Source organism: Amphibalanus amphitrite, unplaced genomic scaffold, assembly GCF_019059575.1.
Source record: "Amphibalanus amphitrite isolate SeventyFive unplaced genomic scaffold, NRLGWU_Aamphi_draft 000955F_arrow, whole genome shotgun sequence".
Lineage (NCBI taxonomy): Eukaryota > Metazoa > Arthropoda > Thecostraca > Balanomorpha > Balanidae > Amphibalanus > Amphibalanus amphitrite.
The window spans coordinates 139,026-164,229 of NW_024882449.1; the positions used below are offsets into that span (position 1 = coordinate 139,026).

The 25,204-nt window shown below is 51.2% G+C and overlaps 3 protein-coding genes across 18 annotated transcripts; 1 reads left to right on the plus strand and 2 right to left on the minus strand.

Annotated features, from left to right (window-relative positions):
* Positions 1 to 18,271, plus strand: LOC122368537 (E3 ubiquitin-protein ligase FANCL-like). Of its 3 annotated transcripts, none has more exons than XM_043342543.1 (12): positions 22 to 215; positions 1,742 to 2,106; positions 7,491 to 7,615; positions 8,603 to 8,707; positions 9,040 to 9,096; positions 9,441 to 9,616; positions 11,205 to 11,313; positions 11,518 to 11,671; positions 12,203 to 12,327; positions 16,705 to 16,932; positions 17,505 to 17,576; positions 18,033 to 18,271. In XM_043342543.1, the coding sequence occupies exons 3-12, from the start codon at positions 7,523 to 7,525 to the stop codon at positions 18,060 to 18,062; spliced, it is 1,149 nt and encodes a 382-aa protein (XP_043198478.1). In that variant the 5' UTR covers positions 22 to 215; positions 1,742 to 2,106; positions 7,491 to 7,522; the 3' UTR covers positions 18,063 to 18,271. The 3 variants fall into 3 exon arrangements, with proteins under 3 accessions (XP_043198480.1, XP_043198478.1, XP_043198479.1); XM_043342544.1 differs by having other exon boundaries at positions 23 to 215; positions 7,418 to 7,615; XM_043342545.1 differs by lacking the exon at positions 1,742 to 2,106 and having other exon boundaries at positions 1 to 36.
* On the minus strand, positions 4,409 to 6,775 carry LOC122368536 (actin-interacting protein 1-like). The gene has a single exon (XM_043342542.1). It carries the CDS (start codon positions 6,630 to 6,632, stop codon positions 4,833 to 4,835), a length of 1,800 nt encoding a protein of 599 aa, XP_043198477.1. The 5' UTR covers positions 6,633 to 6,775; the 3' UTR covers positions 4,409 to 4,832.
* On the minus strand, positions 18,258 to 25,189 carry LOC122368538 (histone chaperone asf1b-B-like). Of its 14 annotated transcripts, none has more exons than XM_043342546.1 (6): positions 25,094 to 25,172; positions 23,488 to 23,560; positions 22,754 to 22,848; positions 20,753 to 21,382; positions 20,103 to 20,306; positions 18,258 to 18,749 (listed from the first exon to the last, which is right to left on the minus strand). In XM_043342546.1, the coding sequence occupies exons 4-6, from the start codon at positions 20,915 to 20,917 to the stop codon at positions 18,495 to 18,497; spliced, it is 624 nt and encodes a 207-aa protein (XP_043198481.1). In that variant the 5' UTR covers positions 20,918 to 21,382; positions 22,754 to 22,848; positions 23,488 to 23,560; positions 25,094 to 25,172; the 3' UTR covers positions 18,258 to 18,494. The 14 variants fall into 14 exon arrangements, with proteins under 14 accessions (XP_043198481.1, XP_043198483.1, XP_043198490.1 ...); XM_043342548.1 differs by having other exon boundaries at positions 22,742 to 22,848; XM_043342555.1 differs by having other exon boundaries at positions 25,047 to 25,097.
* Positions 25,190 to 25,204: the final 15 nt, after the last annotated feature.

Consider the following 25,204-nt stretch of genomic DNA (forward strand, 5'->3'; position numbering starts at 1 on the left):
ACGACGCGGGGCGATCGGTCACCACGTGCGCGTGTGGTGGGGACAGTGTGGGGATTTGTATTTATATACACTGGGGATTTGCAAAATGCAATGGCCTTGGATTCGCACGGGTTTCGAATCCCAAGGCTCTAAATACTATCTGTCATTCTAATACATCGAATCTAAAGTGTATTTCAACTCACCTGTTCAACTCACCTGTTTGGGGTTCCCTTGGTCTGAGAGCAGTAGGCGGAACTATGGTCATGAGTACCCAAATATAGGAACGTTCCCATTTTTGGGAACGGAGTTCCCAAATATGGGAACGGGCGTTCCCATTTATGAGAACGGAAGGCAATTTTTCGGCCGTTCGCCCACTAAAACTCAAAAGTGCATCACGTCTCAAAAAAGTGCACGCTGATTTAAGTATCTACTAAATCTCCATAAAGTTATCTTTAATCTGACCGTGGAACAAGGAAATTGACCGTGGAATGATATTTTTAATGATTTTTTAAAAATGACAGAATGGTGGAAATATGGGTTATACGACATTTAACATGCAATTTTAAGGAAAATGAAGCATTTTTTTACATTTTGAGGTCAAGTATAATAATTTTCGCCTGGTTATGAAGTTTCATTCTAGCGACACCAGATGCTGACATATGCAAGCGAACACGCGGACAGTCCCGAGGTAATATTGTTGACTTTTGGTGTCGGGGCGATCGACCGCGTGAAACGTCAGTGATTTTACCGAACTACTGTTGTAAACTCAGTTTCAGTGGTTTAAAATCATTCAGCTGTATTTTATCAGCCCTGAAAGACATATTTTATTTGGATGCTAGCTGTTTAGCGTTGTTTTATAAGCAGCGTCATGAGCGTGGTTTTTGTCTTCGGCGTTTCTAAGCATGATCGTTAGGGGGGAATTTCTCTGATATAGGTCGCTCTGTGTGGCTTATTTATAATTTTTATGCTGATTTCGATCATTCCTCGTGCCCATCCTACCAGGCCTTTTGCCACTTACACTCATTAAGAAAGGAAAAAACTAGATTTTCATTGGGACTAGGTGTTTTGAGGGTGTAACATATTCAGCGTTCCCATTTTTGGATACTTCTTGTGCTCGTCAACTCTCGGTGATTAGCAGACAGGTGCTTGACATGTCTCCACCCTCGGCGCGGACGGTGGATATAGGTATGGAAGACCTTGTTGAACATCGCTGAGCGTTGTGGATTACGTAATCCTGCAGAGGGGGGCGTGCCCGCTGCGAGATCGACGGGAATAAAAGCGCAGAAGACCGGGCGAAACATGCAACGGTCTTGCCGGAAAGGTCATCTGATGATTGTTGCGTTAACAATAATTTGCGGCGTTGGACGTGATGCTTGTTAATGAAAAGAGCCCCTGAAAGGCGTCGGTGAAATCGTTCCCAAATTTGGGTACGCCGTTCCCATAATAAGGAACGCTTGCAGCGCCAGTGTACGAGAGCGTTCCCAAATTTGGGCTCGCGGCCCGGGTGATGGACTGCTTTAGAAATAGGGGAACGATTTGAAACTACGATGGGCCTTACAATATCAAACTCTTTCCCAACAATATTGAGACAACTATCAGGCGGTTCACGATCGTTTTATATTTTTTGGACGTCATTTTACGGTTCTTTTTCTTGTTTTAAATAATGCCTACATGGCGTTCCCATATTTGGGTTTATCGTTCCCAATTATGGGAACGAAAATGCGTTCCCGAAAATGGGTACGCTTGACCATAGTTCCGCCTACTGAGAGTAGCCAAAATGAATGCAGGGATGGGGAGAAGGGAAGGAACCCGCATAGAAAGAGCTCGCCCGATGGATGAGAACACATCCAAACGGGAAAGTGAGCCCACAAGTGCCAAATGAATGAGTTTACAAGAGTGACAAGATACAAACAGCAACATTATAATCGGAACACAGTTAACGGTCGTGGGACACAATTCATTTAGATACGCACTAGAGACTAGTATACAAACAGGGTATCACCCAGTGTCGCAGATAACATGGATTTGAACCTGGTTAAATCTGGTTCAGACACTTCAATTTCAATTTATAGTCGCCATGGAAAAGTGAAGGCCCGGGGACTGTCTGCAATTTGCATCAATAAATAGGTAAGTATCGAGGCGTTTTCAAAAATGATCGCTGTGAGTGGCTCTGGGATGGCGCTACAAAACTTGAAAAAGGTGGGAAGCATTTTTGTTTTGCTTTCCCAAATCTACGTCTTGTGCTTTGCAAATTAAGAATGTGGAATAAGTGTTTCATGCCTATAAAAATTCAAGCTATTGCAATTGGTTCCCTCTCATTGATTTATAAATTGTTGGTTTCTTGAAGCCACTGGAAGCTTTGCAAAACTGTAGTTCAAGTTAGGCATGATTCTCTCATGCCCTAATCTGGAATCCATCAAAAAGAATGTATGGTTCTCATTGAATATTTCAAAACTTGAATGTGAACAATTTTAATGCTAATAAAGAGCACATTTTATCCTTGGGTGAGGCCTCTAGAGCAATACCAATTTTAGGTGAACCACCAATTTATCTCCATGGTTGTATCATGCTGGGTGGAAACTGGAAAGTCACCCAAAGTGAAGTGATCAATAGCACCCTGAATATAAGATGACTTTTTAACTTCTCAGTGATGTCATCCTGGGACACTTCAGCAACATAATAAACTTCTTGAGCAATGAGCACTCAAGAAGTTGAATCATGACATCTGTCATCAGGCAGTCATGAAGCTGATTATGTGATGTCAGAGCATCCCATAGCCCAAAACCTGCTAGATATTACAATTTGGTGGTTACATATTTTACCCAAAAAATATGAATGGTTGTAAACAGACCTGGATGCCTGATAAAGAGCACCAGCCACCAACTGTGTAGAAATGATCTATCTAGGAATGATATCACATCACAGTAGGCCATCTTATTTTTAGCTACTCATGGAAGTGGATGCATGCATGAATCATTAACAACTGGCAGAAATCATTAATTATAACAGGGAGCATTATTTATATTATTTTTATGTTCTCAGACACCCACGTGCAACGAAAGTTTATTGCCGTCGGTTCGAAAAATGCCGTCCGTAGCATGAATGACCAACTTCATCGTCACGGTCAGGTCAAAGCATAAGTGGCTTTGACCTGAAATTAGTGGCCTTGTCAAAAAAGTATCATTTGATTGACGTGAGCATGACAAACGTGACTGTGACGAAACCTCGGCCTCGCCGGCTTCGCAATCATTTTTGGCGAACAATTCACCAAAAACCGATCTCTTACCTTAGGGCATTTGACCTGAAATCAGAGGTCACCGGATGACCTGAGACATCAAAACTGGGTAGGTACCGATCGCTGGGTCTCGTAACTGCGCAATCGCTCTTTTTTCCACTCAAAGTTATAGCTCAATTTGGCGAGGGGACGTTACCCCCCACCCCCACCCCCGGTCTTTTCGGGGCGTGTGTAAAAACCGATTGGTCCGGCGACTGGCGACGGCCAATCCGTCATAGACTGAGGAAGGAGACGTATAACCATAGTCCATACGCATAACGTCTCTCCTGACCGCGGTTGGCAACAACTCGAGAACTACTGTTGCGATCGCCTTGAAACTTCATGTAGGGTCTCTAAAGCCCGACATCAGTTTTACATGATCTGTGATTTTTTTGCTAGGTTTCCTCGACACTTATTTTCCCACAAGATGCCTAATAGAGACGGGATACCGGTGAGACGGGGACAGAGACGGAGACGCGGGAACGCTCAGACGATAAGGGAGACCTAGAGGTCGGTCTGGAGGAAACTGGAGCACACCAACATGCCACTAATAAAATCCAGCACTGGCGGCAAGCCAGCTATTCGCAGCGATGTTACGGCACCACTGGCAAGCTGTATCGATTGGATTGGCTCCCCTTCAACTTGGTCGATGTTTGACTATTCTGCTTTATCTAGGACCTACCGTTAACGGTTTCGTGTTCTTTATGGTTCGGAACTCTGGAATCTGGGTTCCTGGAGGAAATAATTTTGTCGCAAGTTGACCGTTTTTCAAGTATAAGACACCATAATCCTCGTTGATATTTCACAAACAGCCTATCGACCCTAAACAAAGCTAGTCGGTAGCATAACAGCAGTTTCTTCATACTTTCTGTAGCTACCACCCAGCCGAGCGCGAATTATGTACGATCTCCAGTAAAATAACGTTTTGCACAAATTGATTCGCAATGTCGATTCCAATTATCTTCTAGTTATATGTAGATAACCTCACCCGGTGCCACCTGTCCTAGAAGATGATATATATAACGCATCTAATGACAACATCGGCGATAAAAGGTTGCCGCCGGACGCGACAATCTCAACGTCCTGTCAGCAGGTTGTCTCTGAAGCCTTCAAAATGGTTTTAAGCCCCTCTCGTATCACCGGCCAAATCTTAAAACTGGTATATAACTCTATTCATCCACCAGCCAAGCGACTAATCACGACACATTCGAGGAAGACTCACAGCATAACTTAAATAAAAATTCACAACGCTGTTGGGATAAGGGCCAGATTACCTTTGATTCGCTGTCAACTAGCGCTCGCTCAGCGCGGACATAATCAGATAGACCCGAGGTGCGGCAAAGACGCGCGCGTGCGGAAACTCTCCTTAGCGATACAGCATGGTGCGGCCGCGCTGGGCTGCGCGGCACGAGCGTCGAGGCAGAGCGCCACTAACGGACGCATATCACACGCTCAAGGCACGGAGACCGGGCGGCGCGCGTTAGTACAAAATCAACGACCTCAGGCCGGGCGGGCGGGCAGGCGCGGCCCGATAGGCTTTGGGTTAAGATGCGTCTCGGCAGGCGCGCTCACAGCTGGCTCACATGGAGACGTCCCAGAGACGCGTGTTGCAGTCCTGCCCGACGGAGACGAGCGTCTTGTTATCGATCCAGGCGACGCGCGTCACCTGGCTCTGATCGTGCGCTCGCTTTAGGATCAGGTGCTGGCGCGGGTCGCGCGCGCTCCAGACGATGACGTTGGTGTCCAGCGAACCAGAGGCCACCAGTGAGGAGTCTGGCGACCAGGCGACGGTGTTGACCTTGGCCGAGTGGAAGGCCCACTCCTGCGGGTTGGCCACCGAGTAGTCCGGCAGCCGGTAGAGCACCACCTTGCGGTGTCCGTCGCACGCCACCAGGAAGTTTCCGTCCGGCGAGTAGGCGGCGTCGGTGACAGCGCCCTGATGCTGCAGCTCCTGCTTGAGTGTGATGTTGCTGCCCGACACGCCGTACACGATCACCTTGTTCGAGTCCTGCGTGCCGACTGCCAGGTCACCGGACGCGGCATCGTAGGCCACCGCCGACGGGTCATAGTCGATGGCGAGCGAGGCCACGCGGCTGCCGCCCCGTAGCAGCAGTACCTCCTTGACGGTGACGACCGCGATCATGCCGTCCGAGACGGCGATGGCGCGCGGCTGAGCGCCCAGCGACATGCTGTCCGTGTAGCCCAGCTTCTGGAGGTCCACCGTGCGCAGCGAGTCATCATATCCGATGGTGTAGAGTGAATCACTGGTGGTAACTGCGCCACTGATGAAGTTACCATGGCCATTGCCTGCCACACGTTCACTGGATCCAGTTGCTACATCCCACTGGGTCACGTTGCCATCATGGGATCCAGTGAAGATGTGGTTGGAGTCCTGGCTGATGGCGAGGGCAGTGATTGGCTTATTGTGTCCCTTGACGACCCTCTTGGGCTGACTGGGGTTGTTGGGGTCCAGGTAGGTGATGAATCCATGCAGGCCAACAGTCAGCAGGTGCTCTCCCTGCCACAGACAGGAGTACTGCTGGTCTTCAACAGTGCTTCCCATGCAGAAGTCAGTCACCAGAGCCCTCGTCTCCACATCCCAGAGTTTGCATGTTTTGTCTCCAGATGAGGACAGCAGCTGTTTGCCATCAGGACTCCAGGCTACAGCATACACTCCTCCCTTGTGGGCTGGGGAACCAACCTCACCAACTAGGTCAGCAGTCTTCCCATCATAGATGAAGATTTTGCCATCAAACCCAGCAGAGGCAAACAGCTCCCCATTGGGGGAGAATCGGACAGCCTGCACAAAGCGGGTGTGTTCGTTTTTGGTCAGCTTGAACTTGAATGGTGGTCCTTCGAAGAAGCCCAGCGAGTTGTCTTCACTGCCAGTGATGATCCTGAATGGCCGTGCAGGCCTGTAGTCCACTGTGTTGATGATCTTGGTCTGGCCGAGGACCTCTCCGACAGAAGTTCCTGTGTCAGCCATGAACACATGGGCATATTTTTCCCTGCCATTTCCGACAACAACTATCCTCTGCGAGTCAGGTGACCACGCGATGTCTCTGATCTCACCAGAGATGGGCTGGAACTCATTCTTGAGAATGTGCTCCAGGTTCACTGTATCCCAGATCCTCACCTTTCCAGATGCATCACCCGATGCAATGTAAAATCCGCTTGGGGAGTACTTTGCAACTGTCACAGTTGTTGAATGCTGGGTGTAAATGTCACAAATTTCAGGGTTGTTGATGTCTCTGATGTAAACACTGTTGCCATTTGTGTACAAGAAGTTCTTGCCTTTCGGGTCTCCTCCCAAAACCAAGGGCGTTCCGCGCTGGGTGCGAGGAAGCGAAGCGAACGCGTATTTCTTGCTGTAAGACATGGTAGTCTTATGCTTTCAAATGAAGTGTCAGTCTAACTTTCTACTTAAATGCAAAAATGGACCTAGAACAAGAAAACGCCGGGCGTGTCCTTCTCTCTCCCACGATCAACCGCAAGCAAACTTTGCCGCAGTTCGCCAGTTTTGTATCGATAATCTTGGTACTTGATAGTGATGGGCAAGTTGTGCTTTCTGAATCCAATGTAAAATACTACGGTAATTGTTTCTCACTTTTATCTTCAATTATTATTTTCAAAAAAAGTTGTTATTAGTTTCCAAAAAAATTAAAAGGCGAGCATTGTGCTCCGCCTGGATTGTACTCGTACTCGCAAGTATTTGAGACCACCTCTTTACCGTCGCCGGGAGTCGAGGCCTCCAAATATGGACACAAGTCGAGCCTATCAGTTCTCTGACTACACCGACCCGGCTATACAACGGATACGGCCTGCCCACGGCCGCGCTTACTCTGAGGATCCCTGCAGTTTAACCGTCGACGATTTGTACGAAATTGTCCATTATTAGATGACAAACAGGTTGATATGACAGCTGCATCGCCCCGAGAAAACTAGAGCTTAGAGCTTACGCCAAGGAAAGGAAAGCATAATATTTTCATAGCTTCCGGGCGCTGCGGTGTGTGAGTGAGAGGGGAAGGAAAAACCGAAAGACATTGCTACTGAATATTGCTGCCAGTCGCCACCTCCACCCCCTGATCCCCTTGTTAAGAATTCAGGCGTACTAAAGTGTGGGATTCATAAACCGGATGCTCAACACTTCCCCAAATTTCTCAGATAAGCTTCTCTTGCGATACGGGCGAGCCATTCCTGCCCGAGGCCTGGCTGACGTGAGCTCCACTGGCTGCAGGCGGTACCGGGCGGACGAACGGAAGCCGGACGATGGACGAGCCGGCGCTGTTCTCCGAGTTTCCGTTTCTGGTCCGGCTTCGCTCCACCGGCGGAATGGTGCTGAAAGGTCATCTGGTGGCGGGGGTGAGTCGCCGGGCCGGGCCGGACCGGGCCGTTCGGCAGGCGCTGGTGGATCGGTAACAAATCGGTCCGATGAATGGGAGCCCAGTCCTCGAGTTAACACCGCACGAAAATCGTAAATGCTTCTAAATGGAAGAGAGACGCGCTCAATTGTACCATCTATAACGTGCATGAGAACAGTCTTGTATGGTCATAATGGTATCAATGGTCTGTGTGCCACCTTCGATCATTTGTGTAGATTGGAGGTATCGTTATGCCATCTCTATTCTCCATCATGTGAAACTATCAACCGTCTGTAACCGTCTGTTTCTATCCTTTCACAATCATGTTACGCTCTTCGGAAATCGGAGCATATCTGAAGTGTCGATGAGTCAGTGTCTGCCTCCTCACCTGGGGCTTCTATCTCCTCTCTGAGAAGTGACTCAACGCAGTGACGTGAGCCATTCGTGTAGTGCGAGTGTCGCAACTCTGTCGCCTGCGTCACTGGGACGTTTTTGCCGTCCACAAATAACACTGAACGAGTTTTTTTTTTTTGTCGATAGAGTTTCGACCTGCCCTGCCCTTACCTCAACTCCCGGACTGATGATAGGGTCGTATGCATTGTAGGGTCGCTTATTGTAGGGTCTCGCCGTGTCCCTGACATTGACCCTGACTGCCCCTGGGTCCCACATTGACTCTGGCCCCCTATCCTGGCTACTCCCCGGCGGTAGGTACAGTCCACAGCAGAAGTAATGTGGGGTTTCAGTCATGGGTATGTTCTGCTTCTGAAGCTTAGGAACGATTAGCCAGACTACAATGAAACTTTGAATGTAGCTTATATGAATCGTCACCCTTGCAGCTGCAACTTTAGCTACTGACATCTTCTTTTCGATCACTCCGCATAAAACAATCGCCAGTCAAAGCCAACCGTTGAGATTGGTAAAACCTTACATTACTTTAGCGGTGGGCTGTACGTCATTTAACCGATCCAACGTACTGTCTGCCCACCAGGGTCGGTGGTGGCCGCTGGTGGTGAGTGCGCCGCACTACCCGGACCTGCGTCACCTGAGGATCACTACCGGCACGGAGAACTCGGCGGAGCAGCCCGAGTCGCCGGTATGGAGGGACGTCAGACATACGACGGGTCCGGGCAACGTCAGACACACGACGGGACGGGTTTGACGGTGGTTAGGAACGGGACAGATGGCATTGGATCAACGCATAAACCGTCCTGTGCTGGAACCGCCAATTGCGATCAATTAGCCGACGGATCGGTGATGTGTGGCTTTCTGGATGAAATAACGTTATACAGAGTAACTTGTTGACCGGGCCATCGAGATTGGTGTGTCGTTATGCATTTTAGTTTTATGTGGGGATAGTGTATGAGATATTTGACCTTGTAATCTTTAGAATGTTGTATTTTTAATATGTTTTCTTGTGACTGACAGGATTTGTCTCGGTGCAGTTCGGTGTATGAAGCCGTCAAGCTATATCGAGACAGCCTGGTAAGAACTACCTTAGTTGTAACTCAACGTTTTCAAGCAGAAATCGATTCACGATGGACGTTGTCCTCATGATTGCCTACCCTGGTGAAATATTTGCTGTTATCGATGCTTGTAAACAAAGTGAGGTGACCTTTTCCATATTGAATTTAATTGAGACTTTATAACATTATGTTGCTCCTAGTGGCGTTGGCCAAGTGATTGTCACACTCACATCGATAACAATTTTTTTATAGAATAACCTCGCTGTGACGATCTCTGTTCTGACTCTGTTTCGCACTTTTGAAGTGTTCTTGTCGCAATACGTTGCGTGCAGCTGATGCTGCATCCCCGCCCGTGTGCCGCAGTCGTCCCGGCCGCCGCCGCCGGACGATGGCGCCACCATCGCCGACGAGGACGACTCGGCGGTGTCCGCTCTGCGCAGTCACATGACCGTCCGGCGGCAGCTGCGCGAGCTGGGCACTCGTCACGTGACCTCCTCGGCCAGTGACCTCAGCTGGGTCACACTCAGCACGCTGGACCGGTGAGGGCGGCTCCGAGGGGACGGGGGGAGGGGTGACGCAGATGGGAACTTGAATGGCCGGACAGCAGGGTACCGGTCTCTTGAGAATATGGAGGAGTTCTAAAAGATTTAGTTCAAGTGGCGCCCGGACGACGAGCCGACTAGCCTCCGACTAGCATTTCTGGCGACGCTTCGTCTCTGCCCGCTGTCTCCCGTCTCTGGATCTGTGTTTCATCACGCATGCCGTGTTGTCTCCCGTTTCCATCGGACTTAAGAATTTATCCGCCTTCAAACTAGGGGCTGCCGTCCCGTTTCGTTCCGTCTACACCGTAGTGTGTAGTGTCACTGTATCCCGTCTGGCGTGATTGGCCACCCGTCTTCTGCCCGTCGTGCTGTCGCCTGTTTTCTTCCGATCTACAGTATACTGTCTCCCGTTGTCGACCGCTTTGTCGTCTCTGACTCGTCGTTTGTCTCCGTCCCCTATTCTGGTTTGAAAGGCTGTTCGGCGGGCGGCCTGCCAGCTCCCTTCTCCGTCTGACCGGCGACCTTCCGTCTCCTTTCTTCGTGCGACCAGCCTCCCGTCTCCGTTAGACCTGTCATCTGCCGTCCCCCGTCTCCTTTGGAAGGTCGGTGGTCCTCTGCGTCCCCCCCCCCCCGACTAGCGTCACGTATCAGTCAGACCCGTCCTTTTTTTACGGCTCCGTCAGACCTAATGTCTAGTCTCCCGTCTGCTTTTGGACCGGTCTGCCGTCCGTTATAATTCCGCTCGGCCGGAGCGGTTCGTTCAGGAAGTGCTCCGGCTGATAGCAGTCTGCGGCGCGTGGCGCTGGCCGGCCGCCGTTTCCGCGCTGAGGCCCGGCCGGTGGTGGTCAGGGTCGGACCGGCCGCGTGGGCGCCGCCTGCGCACAGGAGGTGGCGCAGACGCGCCGCCGCTGTCGCGGGTCGTGGCTTCCGCAGGAACCGGTGACCCATATCTACTGCTGGACTGAGGAGCTGTCCTGGCGGACCGGATAGGCTGCGCGCTGCCGCCGCTCGAAACGCTGCGGAAATAACTGAATTGGGTGGCAGACGGCCAGGAGCATTATTATAGGTACCAGGAAAGTTGGGCTGCTCAGGGTCGCTTTATTAGCTGTAACTTACTCGACCTCAGTTCGCAATGTAGCATACCCAAATGATGATATTGTGCTGATCCTGTGCTATTTTCCGGATATCTAGTGTTGTCTTGCTGTGGTTGTCTTTGTTCGTGTCGCGGTTGCTGTTTTGCATGCAATACGTCAGTCAGGCCATGAGGTCATCCTGTTTGTGCAGCAGCTGGGGTTTCCTGCCCTGAGCGCTCGGTGGTGCAGTTCGTGCCATTGACTCAGTCTCAGCCATCACTGTTTACCGTTTTGTGGCTGCCTTGTCGGCGTTCTTTCCGTTTGCCTGGCGCCTGTCTGCCTAGCTGCTGTATCATACACTGACTGACTGTGGAGTGTGGAGTGTAGACTGCCCGCGACTCCCCGATATGTGCCTTCTGTGTTCTGGGCGCTGACTTGATAAAACAAGGTCGAAGCCCGTCCGACCCTTCTCAACCCGTCTGTTTGACCCTTCCCGGCTCGTCTGTTCCCAGCTCGGCCCGGCGGCACGCGATGACACTGAACCTAGCCGCCGACTACCCGGCCTCGTGTCCGCGGATCTCAGCCGACCTGCCGGTCGAGCTCACCGTCTCCTGGCACAAGGTAAGTTGGTCTCTTATGTCGACTGATATGACTGATGGACTAACGATACTTGTTGGAGATATCTTGCTGAATGTATCGCTACTCTCGTTCGTCACTTCTTATTCCGTATCGTTTCTTTTAGTAGCCGTTAACCGTAACGTACATTTGACCACCTACATGGCTTCCACTGAGATCTACTGACGACTCTATTCCACCATATCCCAGGGCAGCACTCTGCTGGACATTTACCAGCGCTTTGAGGAGGCGGTGGACAAGTACCAGGAGTTTTGGACGGCGCTGGACCGGCTGGACGCTCAGCTGTGGGTGGTGGACCCCGAGAGCCCCTCCAGACGAGACACACGACGGCGCATCGTCATCAGTGAGACAAATGGCATTGTTTGGACGTGCGGATCTTTAACTAGATGCTAGAGCATAGAGGCTAGATACCGATAGACTCGAATGAGCCCGGACGCTAGGAGGTGGGGAGGGGACACAGCCGAGACGCAAGTCGTCCGCGGCATCCGATTGGTTCTCATGTTGCCTTTTCGGGATGTGTGGACATGGATTATGTTTTGGCTGTTCATAGTTCTTCTGTCTGTATCCGTCTTACCTATTTGTGACTGATCAGCTCTCTGAAAGGGTAACGATTGGTCATCCGCGCTGTGGAACATATATTACCATTCCATATCAGTTCTGATGGGCGCAAAATGACCTCGTAGTCGGCGCGCCCCTAACCCCCAACAAACAAACAAACAAACAAACAAACAAACAAACCATATCAGTTCTGAAAGTTACAACAAACCCTTTGTCTCCGTTAGGTGACCAAGGGTTATGTGCTGTCCCCAGCTGTCCTGTCCCCAGCAGCTGCCGACTGCCAGGCGTTGACTGGGTCTCATTCTGTCCCCTGCAGGCAGTCAGCTATCCCTGGAGGTGACTGTGGATCCCCTCTACCCGTCGTCAGTGCCCGGCTGTCGGTTTCTGGGAGCGGAGACGGCTGCCGCCGCTCTTCGAGACAAACTGGCCAGAGAGATTGACGTGAGTTGATAATGTGGACACTGCGATAGCTCCCATCCTGCCGGACACCAGATACATGCTCTGTGATGTCCAATAACCCAATACACATACACTGGACCAGATACATGCTCTGTGATGTCCAATAACCCAATACACATACACTCGTGGGCTATGCGCTAGTGTGTTAGGCACTTGTGGTTAGACTGTAATCATGGACCTAGTGATACGAGCGCCTGCAGAGGCTCATGCCTGCCGTCCTCTCAATATTCTACCACCCAGTCTGGTCTTCGGCTGGTCCGCGGGCCGTGACCGCCCACCGCCGCCGCTGCTGCCGCTGCGGTCAGTCGCCAGCCCCGGGTGACATCACTGAGCCGCGCCGCCGGGCCGGGTCGGTGCTATCTGCGCCGCACGCAGCTGGCGGGCGGATGGCACCGCCGCGTCCGCCGGCGCTGGCGGTCCGGTTTGGTTGTGTCCGGCGCGCCGACCAAGGCTAGCGGACTGTTTTTTATTTGTTTTTTTTTTTTAGACCGAGGTTCGTATTCTTCTCGGATGCGTGGAGGAGATGTCTCATAGGAATGGGATATGGTCTGCGCTCAGATCAGTCGATTGTTGAGAAGAGAAGAATGGCTATAGGTACATCAAATCATGCATCATCATAAGCATAAGCACAGTCGTCAAGTACATGCCCAAATGCAGTTTAATGTTTAAGCCGAAGAAAACGGTAGTGTTTTGTGCTTAACAAATCACACAGTTCGTGAAAGATGCGCGTAGGTATTGAAGAAATCGGATGAAAACAGTAGCGTCTCCATTTGCTGAAAAGGTCTCAAATCTCTGCGACTCAAGGGGCTGCCGAAACTACGCAAAAAAATGAATGTCCATTCGCCAATTAAAACGTCTTTTCTTGTAGGTTATAAATAGCGCAAAACTCCCTTTACAACTTGATGATATCTGTAATAACTTAGCTCGCTTCTGGTGGTCCTGAAAAAAAAATGAGGTCGAGTCTAGACGTAATCGAATAGGAAATTAGTGTTATTATTATCATTGTGACCATAATTGCCTTTGGTGGTTAAGTGATTGCAGCTCAAGCCGTCTTCTGTGTAATTAATAAGCCTAAGGTCAACAAACTTACAGCCAATATTGCAAATATGAGGGTCTGAGGACTTGTAATTTGAAAGTTCTGTAGTGGAACATAAAATGAAACGTTTCCTGAATGCGTAGGTGTCGCACTGTGTGGCAACTTTCGACTGATACGCTGTAAAGTGTAGTGAAGCTGCGATCGATTTATAAAGAATGACTTCTGGAAATGCTGCTTGTGCGCTGAAGGTATTGATTCTGAAAACAATCATAGATAAGTCATTTGTTGTATTTTCTGTACAAGTTCGATCGGACATTTGAACGCCGTACACATTCGTAACCAGCCTCTTACTGGTGCACGCTTCGCAAAGCCAAAACTAAGCACGTCGACACTGGTAAATCACAACGTAGGTCATGCATATACTCCTCGAGGCAGTGTGTATTAGTTCACTATGGCAGTGATGAGGGTCAAGTTATCCTTTGAGCGCAGATGTTCTATACATCAGCTGGCGATTGAGAATCCCACCCAGCCAGTCCTATCGACCCAGGCCCAACCATCATCCCTTCACCTTAGCTTTCTCATCGCCCCTTCACACTTCAACTGAGCGTGGACATGATGCCTTGACCTCAGCGCTGTCCTTCTTTTAGAGCCCAGAGACCGCTCTGCAGTTCCTAGGCGCGCCCCGCAGCCCCGGGCCCGGCATCTACTTGTATTCGTAGTCCTCGTAGTCTGCGTAGTCCGCATAGTTCTCGTAGTAGTTGTCGGGGAATGGCGTATCGGTGTCGATGCTGCCGCCATACTGGCTGTAGTCGTAGCGCCCGTAGTCGTCCGCTGTCGAGCTGGTGGTCTCCACACCGCCCCCGATGGAGTTGTAGTCGATGGGTACGAACGGCGCGAACGTGGGCTCGGGCGCGGCGCCGGGCCGGCAGCGGGCGGTGCACTCGGCCGCTGACTCGAACCGGTTGCCGTTGCCGCCGCAGCCGCTGTAGGTGAAGGTGAAGCACATGGTGAGCGCCGCGTTGAAGTAGTACCGCTGCAGCCGCTGGTCGCACGGACCGGCCGTCGGGGGAAGTTGACAGACGTCGGCTGGCGGCTCGGCGCCCGTCGACAGCGGGATGTACGCGTCGGGCTGCTCGGTGGGCTCGGCTGTGCTGGGCAGGGGCGACTCTGTGGGCTGCACCTCGGGCCCCCACCCTCCGCCGCCGCCGCCGCACTGGCGCTCGCACTGCGCGGCCGACGTGAAGCGGTTGTCGTTGCCGCCGCAGCCGCCGTAGATGAACCGGGTGCACTGGCCGAGCCGGGCGCTGTAGTAGAAGTTGGGCTCGTAGCCGCGGCACGGGCCCGGGTCGGCCGGCTGCGAGCAGATGTCGGTGGCCGGCTCCGGCGCCTCGGTCAACTCCGGCTCCTCCGTCTCGGTCTCCGGAGCGGTGTCAGGAGCGGCTGTGTCTGGCAGGGCGGGCGGCTGGGGAGCGTCGGTGGCCTGGTACGGCTCCCGCACATCCCCGCCGCGGTGAGGCATGTCGTGCTCGCTGTCCTCGTCTCCATGAGAGCTTCTTCCTTCGACTCCCTGTGAAGGTCTCCCCGCCCCGCCGCAGCGCTGTTCACACTCGGCCAGCGATGTGAACCGGTTGTCATTACCGCCGCATCCGCCGTAGATGAACCGCTCGCAGCCGCCGCGCGCTGAGTTGAAGTAGTAGCTGGGCATGTACGCCCGGCAGCGGCCCGGGTCGGCAGAGAGGGAGCACGGGTCGCCCGCCGGCTGCGGCGGCTCGGTGATGGGCGCCGGCGCTTCGGTCGGCTCTGGCTGCTCCTCCCTACCATAGTCAGGTCGCCTGTAGTCGGGTCGCTCCTCCCTGCCGTAGTCAGGTCCCCTGTAGTCGGGTCGCTCCTCCCTGCCGTAGTCACGTCGCTCGTAGTCAGGCCGTTCCGCCCTGCCGTAGTCAGTCTGAGAGCCGCCCGGCTGTCCCTCCCGCTCCCTGGGCGGGGCGTAGTAGGGCGGCCGGGTCGGCGGCGGCTTGACGCAGGCGGCTCGGCACGTCTCGGCCGAGTTGAAGCGGTTACCGTTGCCGCCGCAGCCGCCGTAGTAGAATGGGGCGCACTGCTGGCGCGCGGCCACGTACGAGTAGCGGATCACGTACTCGCTGCATCCGCCGGCCACCCGGTCGGGGAGGAGGCAGTCGGCGGGGCCGGGCTGGGGCACCACGCCGCCAGTGCCGCCGCCGCTGCCGCCGGTACCGGAGTCGGGCGAGACGCGGCCGCAGCGCTGCTGGCACTCGGCCTCCGACTCGAACCGGTTGGCGTTGCCGAGGCAGCCGCTGTAGGTGAACTGACGGCAGCCGCCCGAGGCCGGGTCGCTGTACCAGCGCGTGTGCGCCCGCTTACAGGCGCCGCGCACTGCCGGCAGACGACACAGCGCGTCACCGGACGGCTCCACGCACGAGCGCTCGCACTCGGACTCCGTGGCGAATCGGTTACCGTTGCCATCACAGCCGCCGTACCAGAAGCGCAGGCAGCCGCCGTACTCTGTATCGTAGTAGTAGCGCACGGCGAACTGGTTGCAGGAGCCGCGCGCCTTGGGCAGACCGCAGTCCTCCGGTGCGGCGCGCGTCACCGCGGCCAGCGCGCCACCCACCACCAGCAGCAGCAGCGGCGCCATGTTGCCGGCCGCCGATCCGTTCACGACTGACGAGCTGTCGGCGCCGCCGGAGCTCGGCAGACGAGAGGCCGGCGACGCTTCCTTCCGGCCGGCGAGCGACGTCTCGCGGCGGCGGTGGCGGCCTTGATAGGCTGCGGAAACGGGCGGCGGTTCTGGATCGGCACAGAAATCGTATGCCAATGCAGACCCTGCTGGCCGCCGACTGGGGAGGGATCCGTTAGTAGCATTTGGTGTGCCCTATTGTCTCATCCTTCCAGTCAGCAGAGTTGAGGCACAGCAAGCACTTTCGAATGCCTTGTGAGAGCCTTGGTGTTTCGTTTTCTTTTACGATGATAATCGGTATTTCTAAGACAGAACAATGGCTGCAAATATTTGTGATCTTTGACATCTGCCATTGAGCGACATTTCTCTTCCTTGGCTCAGGGCATATTATCTGTTATCAATGCATGGGGCGCAGAACTGTTTTCACCTGTTGAACGTCCATAGCTTATTAGGAGTGTCATGAGCTCTCACTGTCTGTCAACATTTATCTAAAATAATAGTTGTGTTCTTCAATGGCTGTTCTTCTGAAGTCCGTATTCATGATTGATTTCCGCTTCCGGGCGTTGCCCCACCCCATCTCTCCCAGCGCATTACTAGCTGCACCGCTCCCCCGTTCTTCCCACAGTCGTGGGACGAGTACGAGGGTCTGGTGGAGAACCTGGAACGGCTGCTCTCCGTCGAGTTCGTGCGTCGTTCGGCGGCCGGCGTCGGAGGGGAGGCGGCCGGCGATGGTGGCGCCATCGCGGTCGACTGCGGCATTTGTTACAGTTATCGGTTGGAGGGAGAGACGCCAGAGCGGTGCTGTGACGACGCCCGCTGCGGCCAGCCCTTTCATACGTCCTGTCTGTACGAGGTAAGCGGTACATACAGACCGATGTCCGGTATCGAGCAGCGTTCGCTGCGGTCAGCCCTTCCATGCGTCCTGTCTGTACGAGGTGAGCGATACGGACCGATGTTTGGTATCAGGCAGCGGCCGCTGCGGCCAGCCTTTTCATACATCCTGCCTGTATGAGGTGAGTTAGAATGTCGAACGAAGTTGCGACGAGAGAAGTGTTTTATGCTGACTTACTACGAGCCTGGCTCGCCGACTTTCCTTGCTGTTGGCTAGCGAGCCAACGCTGCAGCTAAATGGCTACCGCTGAGCAGCAGACTGAGCACTAATTATAGTGTCTGGCAGGAATCGTTAACATCTGTACAGTGTACTGCCTGCTTGCCCCTGACAGCCTCCTATGATCTACCTAACGATTTTGTTATGAAGAATGCCGCGTTTTATGTAGTTCGCTCGCGAGTACGTTGACTCAACACGTTCCATCTATTCGGGCAACTTGTTCTCTGTAGTCGAGTCAATCATGGCCCACTGCGTCATTTCACGCTGTCATCTATTGTAGCCACCGTTTACCACGTTTCATATGTTTGTTTCCCCAGTGGCTGCGGGCGCTGCCCAGCACGCGGCAGACCCTGCGAACGGTGTTCGGCGAGTGTCCATATTGTTCTACGGTACGTAACTACTATAGTAGCCTGATGGTAGACAAATGGTTGGACACGTTTACACATCTTACAGTTGCACATAAAAAAGTGAAAAGATAGCCTGCTCGTTCTTATTTTGTTAGTTTGCCACGAAGTCAATTATTTATTATTATTTACACGGGGGTTTTTGGGCGCCCGGACTATAGTGGTCATCGGCGTATTATTTACACGGGTTAATACTTAGGATATAACTGGTCCTTCTTCAATGTTCCATTACTAAACCTAATTCATGTTGTTGTGCTTGCTCCGCGTTTGTCAAGTGTTTCTTGGTTGAGACGTGTTCTTCGGCGGAGCTCTGATTGCACCCTTATCATTCCAGCTCAATATTTCAATCCTGTCACATCATGTGCGCGCATTCTCTCATCATGCATCCATTACCAATGCATCATCGCATGTGATCAGTATCGTTTGCCTCGTCTGTTTCAGCCCATTTCCTGTGAAATACCATCTGGATGATGGACTGGGACTTGGTTCGGTTGGCCAACACCAGCCTCTCAGCGACATGTGATCGATTCGCGATGTGCCTGGCTGTCGGTCAAAGACAGCCAGGCAATCATCTGCCTTATCTTCAGACTTGACCATGTTGTGATAACTGTTGTGCGAGTAGCGTGATAATGTGTAGGAAACAGTGTACCCAAATACAGTACGATGTAATGCAAAACAAAGTTTTATTGAGACACAAGCAGCAATAAGTCCAGGTAGCAATGACGCGACGCAGATCTCTCGGCCGACTCAACACGGCGGAGACGGATACCGCCTCCCGGAACGGCGCGCGGCGCCCCCTCCCCTCCCCTCTGCCCTGCACTCGCTGCACCGCTCTACCCCTCATCTCCCGTAGGCGGCGCCATTAACAGCCCACTCACGGTCACGGTAATGACTCCCTGTCGCCTACAGCGAAAAGTCCATAAAGTCCTCGGCCGGCTCCACCTTTTTGGGTGAGGGCGGCGCCGGCAGCTTGGCCGGCAGGTCGAAGGTGTCTTCCTCCTCCTGACGCGGCGGCATCTGGTTATGCACGGCCAGGTCGATCTGAGGTTTGGCCGGCTTCACGTCCCCCCACTCGATCTTGAAGCGTGTGACGCGGGGACTCGAGGCCAGGATGTTGCGCTGCATCTTGTCAAACTGAGGCATCTCGGGCGGGTTTTCCTGCGGGTGGGAGATTGAAGTGGCGTCAGGCAATAATGATTACAATGGCTACATAACGGGTTGCTTTTAGCGAATAGCTACCCTGAAAATTATTAGACCACGGTAAAACACTAGGCAAAGGTTGTAGACACATACAGAGACCTGTGCTTTGACTGGCACTAGCCACTAAGTCAATCCACTCATTTGCGGATAGGTAGAAAACTTATTGTTTTCGTAAAGCGATGGCCATAAGTTTATATCAGAACAAACTACCGACATTATCTGAGACAGTCTTAGACAGCCGGTGGTTCCCGTGATAGCCCTTTCACTTTGCCACAATACATGCCTTCCACCCCCATCGTATCCCCGCCATTTTGACTTATCCGTTCCTGAGGCACCTCTGCACTGCAGCCCCCACGCTAATCACCTCGTCTCACAAGGTTCAAGGTCAGTACAGACAACCGACCGAGCCAGACAGCCGAGAGCAAAGACCCCGCTCCGCTGCACCCATCGCCGGCCAATCATCAGACCCGCTTTCGTGCCCCCGCACCCTTCCGCATGGATGAATACTCTAATAAAATCCTCGGATGCATCATGCAACCACGAACTTCGTGAGATCGCAAGCAGTCCGTCTTTACAAATTCCGATCACATGCGCATTCACTTCGGCGGAAAATCGGGGTGCGATCCGTCGAGTACTTATCATTAGCAGCGACTCACTAATTAATACAGGATTAGGTTCGGTCCACAGACATGCTGTTACAAGCCGACTTAAATTATCCTTTTAGCCCACGGCTGAAAACTCGTACACTATGCATTCGGCAAAACAAAGCTATTGCTCAGAAGTTATCACGTCCCTGAAAACAACCCAGAACACAAGGATAATTTTTCGAGCGCATAGCCGTCAAAATTGACATCAGGCACTTGACCAGTCGGCTTTCCGAGGCTAGGTAGCGCTTCAGCTACCCTCGATTTGATGTGGACAAAGGTTTTGGGCGTGGGCAGGATAAAACCCGCAGAAAGCGATCGACGTGCCGGAAGAGCCATGACCTAACCGGCTACATTGTAGAACATTTACCACACACGGAAATAGTGCGCTGTGACAGCATTTGAGAAATATGACACCGTAATTCAAATATCAACGGCAGCCTGAAAATGTGCAGTCTTGGCTTCTGAGAACAGCTCGTTAAGTACTTTCCGGGAGAAAAAAAAAAACACGATGGAGCAGGCGAAAGCTGTTATTGGTGCCGCTACCGATCGCGGGCGGGAGTTTGCCTGCCCTTGTGCGCATATTAACTGCCCGTCCGCCGAAAACCCCACCCGTGACCCGCATCCTCCCCCTCGCCCCTTCCCCCGTTACCCGTCGAGCACCCACCTTGAGCTCCGGGTCTGTGTAGTCGTTGTTGACGTAGTAGCCCACCCTGACGAACTCCTGGGCGCGGTAGCTGCAGGTCAGCAGCACCACGGTGACTCCCAGCGCGTCCTGCACCGGGATCCGAGCCGTGTCCGGGTGTGGCGCGTCAAACACGAACATGTGCCGCCCCTCGGGCACCGGGCCCACGAATACCGTGTCCAGGACCTGAGAACATCGGGAGGGGTCAGACACCGCCCCTCGGGCACCGGGCCCACGAATACCGTGTCGAGAACCTGAGAACATCGGGAGGGGTCAGACACCGCCCCTCGGGGACTGGGCCTACGAATATCATGTCCAGAACCTGAGAGCATTGGTAGGGGGTTAGGCACCGCCCTCGGTTTCGGGACACACGAACACCGAGTCAAAAACCTGAGGGTCAATCAACCACAGAGATCCACTCAACTATCACTTCTATGTGCTCACAAAGAAGGCAATAGACACCACATAAGGACTCCGATGTGTAAGCATGTAGTCAACAAACATTGAACATTTGAGTAGTGTAGTAGCGCCGTCTCGAGGAGCACCATGCAAGCATAAACAGCATAAACCCTCCGCCCTTACGCAGTTCTCTCTTTCAGTATCCGGGCAGGCCAGCGGTTCGATCTCCTCACCTGATCATGCTCTTCGCTCTCCGCCGAGCCGACATAGATGATCTTCCACTCGAGGTCCTCAGGCAGCGGCTCAATCGCCTCGAATGTGATCTCGAACTTGAAGGGCGAGAAGTAGGGCGCCGGGTTGTCCAGCAGGCTGACGTTTGTGATATGTACCTTTGCCATGACTGTCGACCGAGAGTCCGTTCACGCACTGCCACCAGAGTCCTCTAAACAGGCTAAAAGCCGCGCGCACGCCGCCTTGACCCGACCGAGTCAGGGTACACGCCGTATCAAAAACACCGCTATCACCGCGCCACCTCAGATTGCGCTACAGTACCACCTCCCAACGCCGACTAGACAGATAGCTATATAAATTGCACCAGAAGTTAGTCCCGTGGTTGTCTCTCCCCCACCGGTGTGGTTAGTACGGCTCTGCCGTGTGTGCTGGGCAGAGTGCCGTCCCGTGAACTGCCAGAGGTTAGTGGAAGGGTGCTGGCTCTCGCGGGTCGGTCGCCGGGCGTCTAGCAGGCCTTGTGCAGGGTCCAGATGATTGTCTGTCCGGCGCCAGTGACGGTGATGAGCGACCAGCCCTTCACCTCCAGTTTGTCCAGAACCTCACGCGGACTGGCGGGCGTCTGGTATATGTCACTGGAGGCACAGACACAGACGAGTGTGGTGAAGACTTAGCCCGCGCCCCGTAGGGCTACCGGCGGACCCTACCACCCGTAGGGGGGGGGGGGGTTTCGGCCCCCCCCCCTAAGATCTCGAAAAGTTACCGGCCGATTTTCAAAATTCAAACGGCGTTCGATAGCCCCACCCGGGAACTACCTTGTGACCAAATTTCATTGACCTAGGTCAAACCGATGACGTCACAGGCAGGTCAAAGGTCAGATTTTCACCGTTCACAGGCAATTCAAGAAATGTGCTGTGAAAGCGAGTAAATTGGTAATTTATTGAAAACCATCGATGGTACATTGTTCGTCAAACACATACCTTGCTATCTGAGGTCACTGATACCAGGTCAGGTCACAGCGAGGTCAGGTCACCGGGGGTCACAATATGAATGTGTCGTGTGATACATGTTTTATGGTCCATTTTACATGACAAATGCGATTATGTGGGTTAGGCAGCCTTTGGGGCCAGCCTAGGTCACGTTTTTGTGAAGGTCAGGTCAAGGTCAGGTCAAATTAGGTCAAATTTCAAAGTTGATATTTTTGCATAAAATGGGTATCGATTCGATGCAGCTCGTCACGGGGAGTCTAATGGTGGTCTTAGTTTTGCTCTACGAGTTCTAGAATTGCCAAAAATTGAGTTTGAAAATTTGACGTCATCATTTTTGAACAGTTTTTTCGCTATAACTTGGCCAAAAAACGAGGTATCGATCTGAAATTTGGTATGTAGATAGAAGACGGTAGGCACTATCACATTTATTCCGGTTTTTTCGAAATTCAAAAAACTTTTTGGATTTTTTGGCGAATATATCCAAAAAAATGTTTTTTTGATTTTTGTGGGTTAAAACTCAAAAATTTCAAAAATTCGAGATAGCAGTTTTGTAGCCCTGTCAATTCTACACCTTTTATGTCTTGATCATTTTTCTGTATCTTCAAAGCTGTAGTCCTGACAGGTCTTCTCGCGAAGGTCTTTTTTCGGTCGAAAATGACAGAACATGACGTCACTCTGACGTCATTTGTGGCCAACCTATCATAGCCTCTGGAAAAATTTTTGGTCACAATGTGTAAAATTGATGCCCGGAGGGGTCCTGAAAGTTTGGTGGCGATATCTCCAGCCGTTTAGGAGATATCGACCGAAAAGGACAAGGGGGGGCCGTTTCGGCCCCCCCCCCCCTACGGGGCGCGGGTTAGAACAATGGCAGAAACACGTTACAAGGCTGCAGGCTCACACCCCGAATAATTTGGATACGAGAACAGGTAACAACATGATATTGATGTGGAGTTTGGAGTAACATGTATCAGATTACGAATCCTAGGCCCTAGGATTCGTACTTACAAAATTACTTACAAATCGTGACCGATTTCTCTCAGTTTGCTCGCACCCAGATATTCCATCAACTCCGGGTCCGAATCTTTATCGCCAACATTGGTAGGACCAGATTCCTGGGGACAAAACAACATGAACATTGAACAACTTCACCAAACTTTAATATGAAGCATGGAATGAAATTAAGAAGGGTCAAAACACTCATATTATATTCTGTATGACAGTTGTACTTCATTCCTGATTTGTAGGTTGCTGATGCCCCCTGGAGCTTCTGGAACTTCAATACCTATTTAGACTTTCTTCCTTGGCAAAATGTCCAAACTAATAATAATAAACCAATTTCATGACTGGCCACTGGCCAATTTAAAGAAAGGTCATAGTTGTAAATATGTCAGCCAATGTTAGGCACATTTTCTAAATGCATTATGTAATTACCGCTCAAAACAGGTTCATGATGCATGTTGGCATCCCACATTTTTGTCCAAATATAATCAACCAAGTGATTGAAAGAATACACATTATTCTGTGAAAATTTAATGGACTATGGTAAGAATGGGGTCATGGGATTACCACATATTTGGTTCACATAGGTTCACAGGCACTTGACAGAGCATGTGAGCAGCAAAGAATCAATGCTGAGGTATGCATATTGAGTCTCCCTAAAATCTAAATCTCTTCATACCTCCTTCAAACACAAAGCATGGATAATAACAACATAACATTTGACCAATCAGCTGGTTGATGAAAGTGCTCACCATTCTGATCAATGTAGAGATCATAAGGTAAGGCATGATTATGAGCAGTGGACAGTAGCAGTGCTTCCTGTAACTAGAAACAGACAGTGGCAGCACTGGGCATGATAGCATACAAGCAACAATGCAGCAGCCTCAAAAACTACAAGAGTTTAATCATGCAACACTGCCATCACCAGTCACCACTACACAAGAATGTTTCAGGACTAAATACATAGTTCTGCATTTTTCCAGTGGAGAAACAACTAGCCAATAACATACAAAGGGAAACAAAAAGAATGAAACATTTGTGATATAGTTATAAGTCACCATCAAAGCTTAGGAGGAATATGAAGCCAGCACGGCTGTTATAGCCTTACAAATGAAAAAGGGCTAACGTGCCAGTCTAGCCAGCCACCATCCACTGTTTTCCAGTATTTTATTGTTGTTAACCCAAGCACCAGGGTGTGACCATCAAAGTTAATACCATTTGTTCAGTCTTTTGGTTCAACAATGCACCACTTGGGCTCCTGGTTTTACTAAGGATGCTTGGCCTGCCATAATTATCATGAGAACCTGTCCCACTTTGCCCTTTGCTCTTAATATGGGCCAGACATTGGTGTGTCAATGATTTAAAACATCAAAAATGATGATTGGCAAAAGGAAAATCAATATATGCTAACTTACAGTTCCTCATTGCTCTTCCAGTTCCTCCCTGCACTGGTATTACTACAGAAAAGAATTTATCTGCATTCTGCTTCCAAGACGAATATCCATAATAATAAATAATAATCACAATTTAGTCATCTGATATGCAGAAACAGCAAAAAGCTAATGAAATTAATGACTGCAATTGCCACTTATCCTGATGAAGTTGCTCATATTATAATCAAACATTGATTTACGTTGATATGTACTGAATCTTAAATGACTGAGATCAATAAAAATGCTACCTCAAAATAATGCAAGCTTTTTAGTGGTTTCAATTGGAGGTGTTCTAATTCATGATACATGGATTTGAAAGACACATCATGACCTAGCCTGTAAGGATAAATGCCCTCGAAGCCACAGCATGCCAGACGCCAGTTTATTGTTGAAGTTGAAGTTGAAGTTGAAGTATTAGTAAAAGTGTAGAAAACAAAAACAAAGCTACAAGCAAACTGCACTGAGGAAAGACTGATAATCTGACTGGAAAGCCATAAATTTGTTGAATTTTGGGAATGGTACAATGGAAGTTATTTAAACAAAATACAAATGTAACATTTGCACAACTCAAACTACATCAGAATTAGAACAAAGAGGAAATTGAAATCAGGGAAGAAAGTTTACCAAAAGAGAGGCAAGAGCAATTCCAGAGGTAAGAGACTTTGAAACGTCGTAACACCAAGCAACAGGAAAGAGTATAGAAATGCACGGCCAAGCTAACACGATCCAAGAAGTGTCCGAAGACCCTGCACCGCCAATCCTGACCCATCCAAGCGCCGGTTTGCTAGCGATCTCGCACTTTATGAACGCCCTACGGTTCATCACCATCAGAAACAGCTTGGACAACGAGACACTACAATCAACAGAAACGAACTAACCAGAAATGCATCTACAAGCCAGTATACATAAAACTCGCTCTACTCACCAACAAAACTGCAAAACTCCGCAAAACGACCTAACTCAAAACAAAATTGCCCCCCTCGCGGTTTATTGACGGGCTTTTGGTGATTTCGGCGCGAAATTGCTGGCCGTAGGT